The sequence below is a fragment of the Arctopsyche grandis genome, chromosome 2 (assembly GCF_051622035.1).
Source record: "Arctopsyche grandis isolate Sample6627 chromosome 2, ASM5162203v2, whole genome shotgun sequence".
NCBI classification, from domain to species: domain Eukaryota; kingdom Metazoa; phylum Arthropoda; class Insecta; order Trichoptera; family Hydropsychidae; genus Arctopsyche; species Arctopsyche grandis.
Window position 1 is genome coordinate 10,917,420 of NC_135356.1, and position 16,871 is coordinate 10,934,290.

The 16,871-nt window shown below is 35.8% G+C and overlaps 1 protein-coding gene across 1 annotated transcript; it reads left to right on the forward strand.

Annotated features, from left to right (window-relative positions):
- Nucleotides 1–1,159: 1,159 nt before the first annotated feature.
- Nucleotides 1,160–15,537, forward strand: LOC143922039 (uncharacterized). The gene is made up of 12 exons (XM_077445320.1): nucleotides 1,160–1,414; nucleotides 11,727–11,789; nucleotides 11,875–12,001; nucleotides 12,632–12,728; nucleotides 12,812–12,964; nucleotides 13,042–13,194; nucleotides 13,322–13,402; nucleotides 13,481–13,565; nucleotides 13,779–13,956; nucleotides 14,037–14,059; nucleotides 14,878–15,028; nucleotides 15,301–15,537. The coding sequence occupies exons 1-12, from the start codon at nucleotides 1,249–1,251 to the stop codon at nucleotides 15,419–15,421; spliced, it is 1,398 nt and encodes a 465-aa protein (XP_077301446.1). The 5' UTR covers nucleotides 1,160–1,248; the 3' UTR covers nucleotides 15,422–15,537.
- Nucleotides 15,538–16,871: the final 1,334 nt, after the last annotated feature.

The window sequence follows — 16,871 nt, forward strand, 5'->3', positions numbered from 1 at the left end:
GTGACGGGTGATCACGTGTGACCGATCTAGAGCGACCGGTTGTCTTGTGACTGGTTCACATGTGACTAGTAGTCCGTTTACCGTCTAGTCATAAGTAGAGGTAGGATAGCCAAGGTGCCGCTCATTGTTCGGCAAACCTTTAACAATGCATTTAAAACATTTGAGCAATACACGGCACCCTCTGGGTCCGGGCTTTAGTCATAAGTGCTGGATAATTTTAACGTACATAATGGTCCGTACGCACCAAACCAACGACGACTTTGGGCCAACTTTTAAAACCAGTAGCGTACAAAATATCGAAATAAAAATTAAATAAAAAAATTGAAATTAAATATCAAAATTAAGCTAACGAGTGAGATTGAGCTAAAATTAGACCATCGTTGATGTTTTGAATTACAATAATGTTTTGAATTACGACGATGCGCATTACAACCAGAGAAATATTATAATTACGAGCGAAAAAAACTTTGTTATTGTTTCTTATAAGTCGTCACGATACACCAATGTGTTTCGCCGTCGATGAAATATTTAACAAAAAAAATGTCGGTGATTTGTCAAAGGGTTTTTTTTTTCTTTCGTCGAAATAAAATTAATAATCACACATTATCCGATAAATTTTACCTCTGAGATGGATTTAATTATTTGATTTATTTCGACGAGAGAAACAATTGAAGACAAAAAAATTTCCTTTGATAAACCGACAACGTGTCTGGTTGAAACCATCACTCGGTCACCCATACTAACACATGATATATTCTCAGTAACTGCGCATTACGGGGAAGTAAAAATAATAATTCTTTGATTTTTTTTCGATCTTAGTGCGTATCTACGTAAGTCAAAACATCTTCGACAAACAAAAGTCGAGGATTACCTGTATGTGATTGTTGATGATCTAATTTTAGCTCAATCTCGAAAATTTATTTAAATTGGGCATGTTCTGTTTTAACTTTCAATATTTTATTTTAATTTTAATATATTGATTATAATTTTATTTTGATATTTGAATTTAATTTTAATATAATAATAATATTTTTAATTTTGATATTTAATTTCAATTTTTAAATTTAATTTTTATTTCGATATTTTGTACGCTACTGGTTTTATCCTGCTGGTTAAATCGTTGGACCAAAATCGTCGTTGGTTTGGTCCGTACGCAGCATAACACTGGCGAAAATATGTCACTTGTCAAACTCGTCGGGGCTGTTGACGCTAGTGTGCGCGCGGCGTTTGCGTGTATTACTGTTGTCTATGTTACTCTCCGGTGCGAATCGAACTTTTGGCGGAAATTCGACTTTCGTCGCTGGTCCAGACCGCCCCGGAGAGGGAAGCGACGAAGACGCGGCCATGGCGGCGAGCCTGCGCCCCGACGAACCCCCCGAGGTGGGCGATGTCGCCACCGGCCGCGTCCACGAAGGTATAACCCCATTAACTCCCCCTAACCCCTCGCCTACAACTTTTGCTAAACGCACTCTACACTCATTATTCGCGTCCGACACTCGCATTCCGATCATATGATTCAGAGCGAACTCCTATGCACATACAATGAGTGTGTGTGAATGTGTGACTACGTGTGTGTGTGTGAATGTGTGCAAACATTTTCACCGTTTTGACTTATTTTCGTGTCAATTCATTTGTGCCGAAAGTATTCTCGACAACGACTCCATTTTTTCCATCTAGTGAAACTCGAAAAGTTTCTCTCTGTTGAAAGTTCACCTCGACACTGTCAACCAGAAGAGTCATTGTGTGAGCTTATTTTCGTATACAAAATATACGATATGCATGCGGTGACTACACGTCCCTTATTTCGCGGCTCTGTACATATTTAGATTTATTCATTTTCTAAAATTGTCCTTTATTTTGGGAATTATATTATTACAAATGAAAAGATCAAAGAATGGCAACAGAACGACAAGCTCTACCCAGGCCCAGACTATGTCCAAAAAAAAAAATATATATATATATATATATATATAAAACTTGAAAAAAGTCAATATTTTTCATTGTTATATATTCAAGAGGTAGTGTCAAGGGTTGGCACTAAACACATAATAAAATAATCGAATCGGTTTCTACAAACGCGTGGCGATTAAGTGGTTAAAAGAAGACAAATAAATAATGGAATTAATAAGCAATAGATCTTGATGTTGAAATTGATTCAAAATATAAATACTAGCGTCAAATTTTAATTAACAAAAACAGGTTGAGAATTTCGCACACACAGAAATGGAAAAGTCTAGGCAAAGTAATTTAAGAAATCGCAATTTATCAAAAATAACGTTTTTTTTTTTTATTATTTTATACTTCATCTGTATAATATAATGGCTGAAGGAAATGTTATTTAAATAAGAATAAGAGAAGTGTTGTTCTGCTGGAATGTGGTCCTTCAAAAATGTAGGGAATTCGGGAAGAGGATATACGTTAGTTTCATCGATTTCGAAGAAGCATTCGATAAAGTGAAACATAATTAAATAATCAATGCATTAAAACAAAGAGGGATAGATGGAAGGGATATTGCCCTTTTGAAGAACCTATATTTGAATCAATCTGTTCTCGTGAAGGTCTGAAGACATGGAAACCGAAAATATAGAAATTTGTCAAGGGATGTAACAGAGTTGTATGCTTTCGCTCATGCTCTTTGACATCGATATTAATAAAAAAAAAACTGATAATAAGCAAGGAAAAGACAACGCACTCATTCTGAGAGTGCACGGACAAATAATTAAGCAAGTCGAACTGCCCAAATCGAATACTTAGGCGCCATGATTAATCCAGACATTGGCTCGGAAACAAAATAGAATGTATATATATTCATTACTTACATAGTGTAGTTTAAAATGGGGTTCAATACAATTTTCCGAATTTTCAATACAATCTTAAAGAATGTCACTTAAACCATAAACGGAAACGTCAAACTGTATAGTGTTGTTTTTCACTCATTTTAGTGAGAGGTGTATACTGTGTGAGCATTCTGGATCATTCGTTTGTGATTCACCAATACTGAGTAGCGAAAATAAAATTATTTGGGAAAAGCGTTTTCGATTTTTATCAGTATTGTTCGTTGAAATGTTGCGTACCTTTTGTCACCTTACTTGAACTTTTTGTGACACTTATAGGCTATTCATGTAACGGCTTTGTATTTTTTTTATTGTGTGTATACAATGCTCGGATACTCCCCTATAACCTTCTTCTTCTTCGTGCCTTGTCCGCATCCGGACATTGGAGACCACCTTGTCGATGATTTGCAGATATCCGCATCGGTCTTCAGCGGCTCGTAACAGTTGTTCGGCGCTCATATCGGTTCACATGCGCATTTTTCGAAGCCCATATAACTTCTTCCTGCCAATCCATTTTCTACCTTCTATTTTTCCCACAGTTATCAAACAGAGAAATTCGTATTTTGGACCCCGTATTATGTGTCCGCGTATTAATCCATCCTTCCCTGCTTGATGACCGAAATAAGTTTCCTGCCTCTCACTATCACGCCGAGGAGAGCTTCATTGGTGACTTTTTTGGTCCATGGGATTTTCAGCATACGCCTGTAGACCAACATCTCAAAAGCTTTGATGCGGCTGATCATGCTGGTCTTCAGAGTCATCCATATAGTAGCACTGCCCATGCATAGCCTTTCGCGAATCTCAAACGTATACGAAGATTGAGATACTTGTTTGTAAATGCCGATTAATGAATGTTTGATGAATGCTGTTCTAGCCATCTCGATGCGGATTCTCAAGTCCTCGTCTGATTCAATTTTTTCATTCAAAGTATTTAAATCTCTTGTCAAATTTTGTCTTACTATTAAGGAGATATATAAAATGCATATAATGTCTAGATTTTTCTCTCTTCATAGTTGGTCTCTCAATACTGAGGATCGTGACATCCGTAAGGTCCATAATCTGGGGTATGGTTAACGAGTCTTTTCCAATCTTCTCTGGAAACAGTATCGACGACAGAACAGCCGAGAGCTGACCTGATTTGATCTGTTCACTGTATAGAAGATCTTCCTCTTCTTCTCTTCCTCTCTACGGCACCAACCACAACAAGCTTTTCCAGGCTGCTGTCTTCTCTCCTCGCCACATATCCAAAAAACTGGAGAATGCGTCGCTAACATATTTTTCTTTGCGACGAATATCTTCGAAATTGAAATATTGGTTCGCTTCCAATGGTCCACGTTCCAATATTGGACCGTGGACCGCCAGTGGTGAAACCTTCGATAGTTTGATAAATAAAATGTATGTATAAAACTGAAAATTTGTAGCTGACGCTCAGCAAAATGCTTATAGGCATCACACCGCCGGTGGACCTCAAAAATAGTTTGTTGCGATATCATAAATGTTCAGCTGTATCGTCGCGAAGATTAAATATGAGAATGTCTTTGTTGAATGCTTGCGGGCATTTTACCAGTGTAGAATAGCATCATTGCAGTTCTATTCCGACACAGTTTGATGATTTTGTTACAGTTTGGCTGTACACATTTGAACCACTAGGATAAAAGCTTACGAGCATGTTACAAGTGAGTCACCGACCTTACACAGCCAATGTGTATCAGGATAGAAGCTTTTGAAAGAAATATGTTGAAAATATATAAGAGGGATAGCATGGAATGACACAGTCCTCCGATTATTGGGTGAATATCTAAGCAACTATAAAACTAAGAAAATGCTTTAGACACATTGCTTAGGCAAAAAGACCCAAGATTCAGTGTTTCAATAAAAGTTTAAAACCAGATTCAAACGAGCTACCGATCAGTTGAAATCGTTTAAATGACAATGCAATTCCGTTAAAAGACAAATTATTACATATTAATTATACAAGATTATTTCGATTGAGAAAGACATCGTGAAGATACATTGCGCAAGAAGGAAGACCAAGATACAGTGGCTCAATAAAAGTTTAAAACCGGATGTGACGAGCTACTAACCAGTTGAAATCAGCTAAATGATACCGCACTTTTCAAAGAAGACATATTGAAAGAGGCTCACCTCATCGTCAATTGTTTCCACATCGATTATTTCGGATGTGTCAGACATCGTTGATCACCGAAGTAACAGGCTTCAAACTTGTGGGGAATGCTTCTTCAGAAGTCTTCGTATGAGGAGAGCCACCGCAGGAGTGAAGTTACAGCAAATTAATATGCTTCTTTATTAAATTAATATGCATTATCAGTTATTGTAATATGATCTAGTAGACGCAGCGCTTCCCAGTAGAACAGTTTTTCTTATCAGCAAATTTGTGCCTTTGGAAATACAAAGTTGGCGATATTTGAACATTCGCAAATGGGGTTTAATTCCACATACCGTGCTGAGTCAACGATAGTGGGCAAGAAAATGATAAACGACACCACCTCAAATGGTCAGACCGAAGTGTGGGATAAAATTAAAGCCTAGCGTATATACCCTATACCCTTGTGTGGTGTCATCCAGACGTTTTATATGAGATCCCTATATTCAGGGATTAATTAAGAAGCTCCCTGAGCGCAAAAACAAGTTTCGACAAATATTCATGTGTATTTTCTTGAGAAATACGTACATATGTATGTATAAAACCGGAAATTTGCAGCGGAGGTTCTGCAAAATGCTCAGAGACATCACACCACTGCCAGTGGATCGCGAAAATGGTTTGGTGTGACATCATAAATTATCGGTTGTAACGTCACGAGAAATAAATATTAAAAGGTGTTTGCCAAATGCTCGCGAGCTTTCTACAAGTCTACGAAAAGCATCAATGATGTGGTTCGAGTCTGACAAAATTAAATGATTTTGTCACATTAGAGCCACTAGGAGGATAGCTCATGAATATTTTACTAGTAAATCGCCGGCCTTATATAGTCAATGTGTAACAGGATAGAAGCTTTTGAAAGAAAAATATTGAAAATGTATAAGAGGGATGTTATGGAATGATACAATCCTCCGATGATGATTGGGTGAAGATAAATGCTTTAGACACGTTGCGCAGGGCGGAAGACCAAGATTCAGTGGCTCAATAGAAGTTTAAAACCGGATCTACTGACGAGTTGAAATCAGTTAAATGATACTGCAGTTTCGTTAGAAGACATATTGAAAGAGGCTCACCTCATCGTCAATTGTTTCCACATCGATTATTTCGGATGTGTCGGACATCGTTGATCGCCAAAGTAACAGTCTTCAAACTCGTGGGGTGCTTCTTCGGAGGTATTCAGAGGTCTTCAGTGGAGGAGAGTCACCACAAGTGTGAAGCTACAGCAAATTAATATGCTTATTTATTGAATTAATATGCACAGATATTGTAATGCGATCCAGTCGATTCAGCGCTTCCAGTAGGATATTGTTACTGTTATCAGCAAATTCGTACAATAGAAAATACAAAGTTGGCGATATTTGAACATTCACAAATGGAGTTTAATTTCACGTGTAATGTTGGGTCAGCGCTAGTGAGCGATATTAAAATATAAGACCACCATATCTGGAATTAAACCCCATTTGCAAATGTTCAAATATCGCCAACTTTTTATTTCCAAAGGCACAAATTTGCTGATAAGAAAAACTGTTCTTCTGGGAAGCACTGCGTCGACTAGATCGCATTACAATATCTGATAATGCATATTAATTACCTCTAAAGAATATATACCAGCTGCCCATTCAGTTAACGATCTTATTAATAATATTTCATCTGATGTAGTATTTACTATTATATTTTTCTACTGAAATGTTTAATAAATGTCATATAAAAAATTATTATCCCCCCCCCCCTGCATATTGGTAGATTATGATTCATGTTTTATAGAAAAAAATAGATCGCCGTGAGTACTCTTTCCTAATAGTATACTAAACCAGTATACTATTAGGGTAAGACCAGTAATACTAAAATCTTTCAATCTTGATTGTATCAACACAGATTGAGGATTTGGTATAACATTCCACCGGAGGTCTTGAATCATTTCCTTTGTCAAAACAGCAATGTAAGTTTTTGTATGTTTTCACCAGGACAATACTCGCCAGCACATTGATGTTTTGGTAATAGATACTGTTCGCGACTTCCATTGGAATTTACTGCATAATCCTCATTCAGATTTAGCATAGAATTATCACCCCTTCGGCCCACTATGCAAGAATAGATCTGATTTCAGCCAAAACAATAATACTCTTCGGGGATTAAAAAGCATCTTAAGTGCTAGAATGAGTGTATTTAGCTGATGAGTATTTATAAAACCAATAACTTGCAACCAAGGCTCTGCAAAATGCTTGGAAAGGTCCCGCTGGTGTTTTGTGAATATGGTTTGGTGTGAGGTCACGAGAAACATTCATGAGAGCAGTTTGGCGAAATGCTCGCGGCATGCTATAATTAGTGAGTGGACCCTTAGCGTGCCGTTCATTGTAAATTGCTCGCCGTGCTTTGTTAAAGGTTTGCCGAACCTTTTTTCTTGCATTCTAGCTTTGTGAATAGAGCCAAACCGCCCCGATTCCTGGAAAAAGCACGCTCCCTATCCGCCCTTTAGTTATAAGTAAAGGCCGGATAACCAAGGTGCCGTCTTGAAAAAAACGGACCCAGAGGGTGCTGTGTATTGTTCATTGCATTGTTAAAGGTTCGCCGAACGTTTTTTTTGTTGGACTCTAGCTTTGTAAATAGAACTAAACCGTTCCGATTCCTAGAAAATGCACCGTGACTATCCGGTGTATAGTTATAAGCAGTCAGCTTTTTTTTTAATAAAAGGCGCATTCGTCCGCCTAAGACTGCTTATAACATGTTTTATTTTATCAAAATATTTTCTCCGTCGTTATCTCAATGCTGAGGATTGTCGCTGATGGGGATAATAATATTGTTGCTTAGCCAAATCCTTTTTTAATTTTTGCGTGCAAGGTAGAACTGACAGGCTAGTATGTGGCTGCCTTCAGTCTCCGCGCACTTGTCGTAGCAGCCAGAAGTATTTTACGCTCCGAAACTAGTTTTAACTTATTTTTGAAAACGAGTTTCGATACAGAGAAACTAATTCGAGAAATCGAAAATCGTAAGGCAATATGGGATATGTCTTCAGAAGAATATAGTGATCGGAATGTGAAAATACGAAGATGGGAAGAAATCACAAATACAATGTGTGAGGAAAGCTTAGCAGAAAATGAAAAGAATGAATTCTCTATTTATTTGCCAGAATGGAGATAATGGACGTCATACAAAGAGCACAACCGCAACCTATGGAAACTCAGCATTCGCAATTTGGTCTGTTTCGCCAAGGCTATGCTGATAATGAACCAGCAACATATAGCCGAAGATATACGACACGATCGAATTATGGAGCAGAAACTTCAGTTAATGGGCAATATCGCCAATACTCGACACAGCCAAACCATGAACAGGAAACCTTCAGCAGTGGGCAATATCGCAATCGTACTATGGCATATAATGAGCGGTTATCACCAACCGATACAAATGTATCAGATACTCAGAATACTGAAATACTTGACTTGTTTCGGGAATCAGAATCATTCCAAGAAATGTAAAAAATAAAAAAATAAATGCTTCTAAAAATAAACAAAATATATTTGATTTATGTACTCACCTCAAAGTAATTATCAATTTTTCTTCTGGAATTATACAAGCTCGCATACGAGTATTAGTACCCGTAATTGAATTTCTTATTTTGTTCAAGAGGTTATCAAACGATTTCACTGACATTCTTGTAAAGTTAAAAAAACGTTCTTCGTGGTTACGAAGATCCATAAAATAATTATTAAATAAGCCTTTTGAGTGTCGTTCCAGAAGAAGAGGATGAATCCAAAATCTTCTCTTTGCTTTGCGTTTCTTACGAAACAAGAGGTAAAGAATTATTTCTTCTACGTCCATATCGCTTGACGGAGTCACCCTTCAGGTGACTACTAGCCGTCAACTCTGGCTGCCGAAACTGGCTGCTCAATATTTTGGCTGCGGCAGCCTGGCTGCCTAGTGCGCGGCCAGCCTAAAACAGTTGAAATAGGCGCATATAAGCCTGAAAATCCCGTGCAAAGTTCAGGAATTGTATGGAAGACAGCCGCGCTACAGACTTGTCGCCCAAACTTCCATACGCATGTCTGGGAAGATTACTGTGAAAAAACCTCTTAATAATAATAATTCGTAATTTCGATTTTATCTATCTTCTTCTTCTTCTTCTATATATAATTTGGAAAGAGACTTTGTATATATATATGTATCCTTGGTTCGTTGGTTCGTCGTCTGTAGATCGGTGACGTCATCGAACACTTGATTCGATTTTTTTTTGTTTTCGATTCATAGGCGCCGATTTGTTTTTTTTCGATTCAATGGATTCACCCCAGCGGGGGCGCAAGGGGTGTAGTCCCATGGAGCCCCGCCAGGGGCGGCACAGGGGGCGCAGCCCCATGGGGCCCCGAAGCCTTATGGGGCGCAGCCTTATGGGGCGCAGCCTCTTGGGGCACAGCCCCATGGGGCCCCGAAAGGGGGCGCAGTCTTATGAGGCTCAGCCGCATGGGGCCCCGAAGGGGGCGTAGCCTTATGGGGTGCAGCCTTATGGAGCTCAGCCGCATGGGGCCCCGAAGGGGGTGCAGGGGGGCGCAGCCCTAAAAGGTTTTATAGGTTACTGTAAGGTATGAACAGGAAATGTCGGGTACTGCTGTAAGCCTGCCGTGGCGTAAACGTGACGGTTGAAATGAACATACCCATACAAAATGTACCAAAGAATACTTTTCGTACGGCCGGATACCTGCTGAAGTCGGTTCGTGCCGACTAGGTATGAACAGACTTTTATGGTGGTTCGATTCAACCAAGTTTTCTGTTTATTAGATTTCGATTTAACTAGGTTTTATGTATATGTTAGTGTAATTATAATTTCACTGACGTTTCAGTGAAATCGTATTCAATTACATTTTTAATGGCCCCAATTAGTGAAATTATAATTTTCGACAGTTGCATGATAGTGTGTCGCGATACGAATCGCGTCGCCCCACGTCACCACCCCGCTCATCTCCATCCCCCCTCCGATGCGGAACTCGCTCTCACACGCCCTCCCCGCAACCCATTCTCCTGTCCATTCCCACTCTCCTCATGGTCCACTATTTGCTTAGATTCGGCTTTTTTGATGCCGCATGTGTGGGACTGGATGCGTAACCAAACGCATTATAACCCAACATTTATTTGTTTAAGGTTAGGTTAGGTTAGGGTTGGGTTTATTAATTTACGGTTTGGTTAAGTTAGGGTTGGTTTTATTTATTTACGGTTTGGTTATTAGAGTCGGTAGTACGTTGTAATTCGAATTACAAATTCACTAACATTGACAAGTGAATTTGTAGTTCTATTGTGATATCCACTGCTTGAGTCAGTGAAATTATAATTTCATGACAATGACAATAACAGTTTCACTGTAAAATATATATATATATATATATATATATATATATATATATATATATATATATATATATATAAAACCTGAAAGTTGTGTATGTATGTACATAGCTATGTTTAAATACATCAAACCAGCACCACACACTTTTCTGATTTCATCCATCCATCTCCTCTGCATCCTTTCTTGCACCCCTTTACATTCTCTCGGCTGTCTTTCGAGTACTTTTTCGTTTATCTATAATCCGTTCTTCTAACCCACGCATTCCGTTCTCTATCTCTCCTTATTATGCCAAACATACAGTGTTCCATACTTCTTTGAGTGCACTGGACCTTAATATTTGGGAACAATTTAATTATGATTATTACTATTGGTGTATTATACAAATAGCCACAGCATAGTGCACTGGTAGAGCTATTGCATACCAGTAGAGAGGTTGTGGGCTTGAGTCCCGGACAAATGTGATGCTGGCGAGTAATCCACCTCACAGAGTACAGCGGTCGGACTACATGCCATCTCGCTTGCACCCAACACATTTCGTGTTACAACCGTATACACAACGAAAGCATTCAAATTGCAATTACCGTTTGAGTTAGTACGTTCAGTCAAAAAAGAAAAATATTGAGATAGAAAACCAATCCTTATAAACGTGGTGAAATAAAAAATTTGTCAAATAAATGAAAAAAAATATATATAAGTATTTTAAAGCAATGAAATATCACAATCAATAGGAAAAACATCTGACTATTGCTTCCAATACTCACTTTGAGCACAGCAATACTAGATTTTGAGTTAAAGACCGCAAAAGCCAAAAAACTGTAAAAATCGTGCATTTTTTTAAACGCTCATATCTCGTAAACGATCGCCAACCAACAAAAAGCATTATCATATTCGAATTAAGTGGGTCAAATTTAGTAAAGATTGGTTAGTCTCCGCTCTGGTCATTTTTGTTGTTGCTCAGTGCTATTGTGACAGATCCAATGAATCGATATCCTCCCTCAGTTTCTCGCAAATTCGAGTTATTAGCATCTTGAACTTGTTGAATCTTATTAAATGCTACCTACATAATGTATTTCTTGCAAAGTTGCTGTGTATCAAAAATTTAGTTGATTTTCCATAGATGTCTTTATTGTATTGTTTGTATTATGTTTGAAAAATTGTCAGTACTTATGTACAAAAATAATCTAACCATATGTGTCGCCTTATTGTCATGGTAATTATTCTTGTCATGGCACATATGTGATTTGTGTATGTAATAAAATATAATTAGAATATTCATGTTCATTCGCTAATTATATTATTATACACACATAATATTGTAACAGTGATACAAATTATAACAAATAAATATTATTTCAAATTCAAGAGATACGTATTTATTGCAAATGTGTTATTGTTTTAGTTCGTCGAGAGTGGATAGTTCGTACAGACGAACAATTCGCACGGCGGGTGCAAGATGATGAAAGTGAGTATTTATACATTTAAATTATCTTTTATCTCTGTATGTGCATATAGGTATTGAAATGTTTTCGTGTTTTGTATGCTTTCAGTCGTCCATCATCTGAATGACAATAGAAATCGGAACGAACAGATAAGAGAAGACTTCCCGACAGCGGCTGCAGTTCAAGCGAAGCAAGACAACATAGCACGTATCGAACAACAAATAAGACAGCAGTTGTAAGTTTTTACTTTATCGATACACGAAATTTTATAATTATGAGATAATTTGACCTCTTTTTCTTGAAATGTCGGTTGATCTCAACTCCTATCTCACTGTAATAATCACTAATATTTGCCGATAGTATGCATCAACCAGAGTTTCCAATTTTATTATAATATAGTAAAATATTATTCACTAATAAATTTAAATTTAATATTTTTTTTATAAAAATCATGAATTTAAATTAAATTATCAATAAAATCGTTGAATTGTTATTTGATGAGTTGTGGCCAAAACCGATTGTTTCCTCCGTTTCCTATTTTTTTACTCTCATTTATTGATATGAAATAAAAATCGAGTGAAAAACGATACTTGCGTATTTCACCAGTTATAATATTCAATTGATTAAATTACTATAAAAGCTAATTGCTATTAAAGATGTAATTATAACAGACATCAAGCTATATGGTATTTATTATATAAATGTTATCGAATTATTAATTATAATTTTATTATTTTTGCTATCTCAGGATTCATTTTCTGGTGAGTCAATGCACACTATTTCTTACTCTAAATTATGTAAGATAAATGTATAATAAACCAGTTTGTTCTGTTCGATTCTTTATCTTTATGTGTTTGCATTTCAGAGTTGATGACGACGCCAAATTAGCCAGAGAATTGCACAGCGTCTTATCTCACGAATCTAAAAAGAATTCGTCCAGAAAAGCCTCGAAAACTCCAAAGGTATCATGTTTTGTATATTATGTACGTATCTTCAAAATAATAAAGTTCTGATGTTGGTATTAAACGTTTGACTTAATTTTTAGAATATTGTTAATTCAAACGTTAGTCATAAACACGGATCTTCTATTAACGGCGTGATAAACGAATTTTCGGAACCCGTAGCCTCTAGTAGCAAAGCGACAAAGAGCAGCAAGAGAAGTTCAAATCAGCGGCATTCGCATCCAGAGGAAAGTATTGTGAGTATATTTCAATTGTACGCTTTTCTCATTTTGAATAGAGAAAATTTTATAATCATATTTTCTTAACGATGCAGAGAAGTAAAGTATTATCTAACAACATGGAAGCGTCGTCGTCGTCATTTGATGAGTGTTTCGAAGAACTTACAGAGATTGGAAGAGCTTTAGGAGAGCCAAGTGACGTTCTAATAAAAGAAAAAGAGAGATTGCTGCAGGAAGAAAAGGATGCTGTTAGCTTTATACATTTTGTTTATTTCATGTCATATTAAATTTCAAACTAATAATGGATTTCTTTCGCATGTTTATATGATCTTATGTTTATTTTATTTGTTATTATATTTCACTAATCTTTTATAGGAAATGGCGCGTAATCTTGAAAGCGGTAGTGAAGAGATTGAATCTAGAGATCTCATATTAGCTCAGATCCTGCAAGAAAAGGTTTCAACACGAATCATTTTTATATATGATTTTATTAAATGAATAATTGTTTTGACATTGAAACTTTTTTCTTTATAGGAATACGAGCGAGCCAATCGACATCAAAAAACACATAGTGTTGTAGTTCCAGATACTTACAGTGTACCTCGAGATCTTGTTCGCGGTTTGTTTCTCTCCAATCTTTTAACCTTTCACCACGTTTATTGTTCAATTGTTGTAAATGCTATTGTTCAATTGTTGTAAAAGGTTCACCTGACCTTTTTTTTTGTACTCTAGCTTTGTAAATAGAGTCGAACCGCCCCGATTCCTGGAAAAAGCACTGTTTCTATCAGCAGTCTAGTGATGAGAATTACATTATAATTATTGTTTATTACAGGCGGAAATAACTCGAATAAGTATTCAAACGATGTTGGATTATCTGAAAATATGGATAATAATGATCCACAATACATGGAACCGATTCACAACATGAAAAGCTCTAAACATTCGAATTCCGAGAATCACAAAAAGCCTAAAAAGCATACCAAAGCTCCCAAATTACCACTACGCTCAGCGTAAGTATCAATTTGCATGCATAATATAATACGATTATGCATAACAGGTTTATAATCAGTTTCGTTTTTTTCTATTTTAGATTCTGCGAACAGCAATCTATTCGTACGCATTTAATTAAAAATTTTACAGGTTACAAGTAATTTATTTGGTAATGCTCAACTAAAACTTGTCAACATCATTGTTGACGTTTGGTCAACCATTGTCAAATGACAGCCTCTCCAATCGTGCATTCCTAACATTCAAGCGAATTGTCGGCGAAATTGTCGACCACCTCTATACCATTTCTTCCTTCTTCATTCCGGTCATTTTCCTCATGTCTGAGGGTCGTGACTTTCCCGTCTTCTAACATCCATAATACGGCCCGTCATGATCCTCTAGCCCTCTCGACACCCCGCAGCTCACATTAACTCGATTACAGTTTTCCTAGTAGCAGCCTTGACCATCTTGTTGGGGATCGTCCTCGTTTGTCCTTCTGCTTCCCTCATTCCAATAACGATCAATTGTTCCAAACTGTCCTGGTCTCCTCACGATGTGCCCAAAGAACTGTATTCGCCTAAAACAAATGAATGATAGCCTATACCATTTACAATATTATTTTGTAACCATTGACGATGGTCTATAATCATTATAATTCTTTATACATATCATAAAATTGAAAAACACTTTATCTTCTAAAAGTACTTCATTTTTTAAATTTCATTCTATGTTTTATATCTTCATCTCTGCGTTCATATTTAAATTCAAAGAAAAATGTATGCTAACTCCACCACTTGTGACCTGCATTTATAATTATAAATAATAATATTAAAATTAATATATATATATATATATATATATATATATATATATATATATATATATATATATATATATATATATATATATATATATATATATATTATTTCTATTTTTATCGATAGATAATTTTGAGAATGATTACTCTGAAGATCCTCATTATATGGAAGTGTTGGCCGATGAGAGCGTCGTATTAGAGTCTGCGAATGGTGTGAATATTTCTCGAAGTCTCCACCGTATGCCTCCAGAAACGCCCCAAATTACAGGCCGTCCCAGGTTGGTTGTGATATTAAACATCACTATGTAACTAGTGCGTGTGTCCTTTTTAATATGCATTGCTGCGATTTATATATGTACATGACATGAACTGAACGCGAGCGTTTACTTATTCAATGTGTTTATATTTTGTCTGTGAATTTAATGTAGTTGAATCTGTCTCGATTCCCTTTCAATTTAACATTTATATTATAATAATCGATGAAAGGTTCACCATGTGCTTTTATATCATCTTTGACATCACCATGCCAATTTATAAATTATGTTTTCAGACTTGAAGAGCCCATTCCTCCCCCTTCAATGCCAGGTAAGATATTAAAAAAACATTTTTTTTTATTGAGAATTATTACTATTTATTGGAACCATCTAAGATTCGCAAATAATATATTATAAATTAAAGCATGGTAGTACTTTGGCATAATTGTCGATATACAATATTGTGATAAAAAGTACATATTTGGAAAAAAAAATTCACTAATATTATATTGTTTATTTCAGCTGAACCAATCAAAAAAGGTAAAAAGAAAAACGCTTCCAAATCCAAAAGACAATGTGTTGTAATGTAATTAATGTCTGTATATGCACGTCTCTCATACAATTGTTTTGAAACATTTATAATTATGCTTTACTAATCCAATTGCATTTATGAGTTTTACATATATTCATTGATACTATTTTGACATAAACTATTTATATTTCATTTAAAATTGTTATTCCTACAATTTAATTTTTTATATTAACATAAACTACATACAGTCCCAGGACAGAATATTAAGTCACCCCGATTGAATGGCGTTCACGCCCATTTGTAACGGTTATAAATAATTCATAATAAGATCTTTTGGGCTAATTTTTTTTGTAAGCTTATCCTTATTTGCTACTCTATTCACCAACAAATAATAATACAACATTATCCTTCAAAATATTTTCAAAAATAAAAGTGAAATGAGTTTGCATCTGAATTACGTAAAGCATATACAAGCGTTTCTGCGAAGATTTTTTATTATTTCTTTAACAACACTGTGATTTTTTCTTTTGCTGCAGCCTTACTATATTTTTAGGGTAAGTTGTTATCAAAATATTCCCTTTTGGGGTGAATTTGGGGGGTCTATACTATAGACGCTATAGACTCTATAGCGTCGATGGTCCAGGTACCAGGTACCCAAAGTGGGATCGCCACTTTGTTCCAGATGTTTCCTTATTTTGCAAACAGTCGTATTACTTACACCCTCTATTGTCGCGATTTTATGTTTATAAAACATTCCAGTTTTTATTAATGCTATAATACTTGCATTTATTTCTTTAAAAAGAATTGCTTTTCGACTAGTCTAAAAAATAATCTATTTAAGACTCACAATCAATTTAAAACATTAATGAAAGTAATTTTTTTACAAATTAATCATCAACATACCTTAAAAATATAGTAAAGCTGCAGCAAAAGAAAAAATCATGATGTTGTTTACGGAATAAAAAAAAATCTTCGCAGAAACGCTCGTATGTGCTTTACGTAATTCAGGAGCAAACTCATTTCTATCATTTCACTTTTATTTTTGAAGATATTTTGAAGGATAATGCTGTATTATTTTTTGTTGGTGAATATAGTAGCAAATAAGGATGAGCTTACAAAAAAACTAGCCCAAATGATCTTATTGTGAATTATTTATAATCGTTACAAATGGGCGCGAATGCGGTTCAATCGGGGTGGCGTAATATTCTGTCCTGGGACTGTAACTCAAATTTAACTACTTTTTTTTTGAATAATTATATTTAAGGACCAAATAAATATTTTGAATACCAAAAATTCACAATCGTTCAGATTTACATTTTAAATATTTACCAATTA

Excerpts from the sequence above, each read along its gene's own strand:
- LOC143922039 (XM_077445320.1), top strand. The coding sequence starts at position 1,249 with ATGTTACTCTCCGGTGCGAATCGAACTTTTGGCGGAAATTCGACTTTC. Across the intron at positions 11,790-11,874 it reads GCGGGTGCAAGATGATGAAA|TCGTCCATCATCTGAATGAC; the intron begins GTGAGTATTTAT and ends GTATGCTTTCAG. Across the intron at positions 15,029-15,300 it reads CAAATTACAGGCCGTCCCAG|ACTTGAAGAGCCCATTCCTC; the intron begins GTTGGTTGTGAT and ends TTATGTTTTCAG.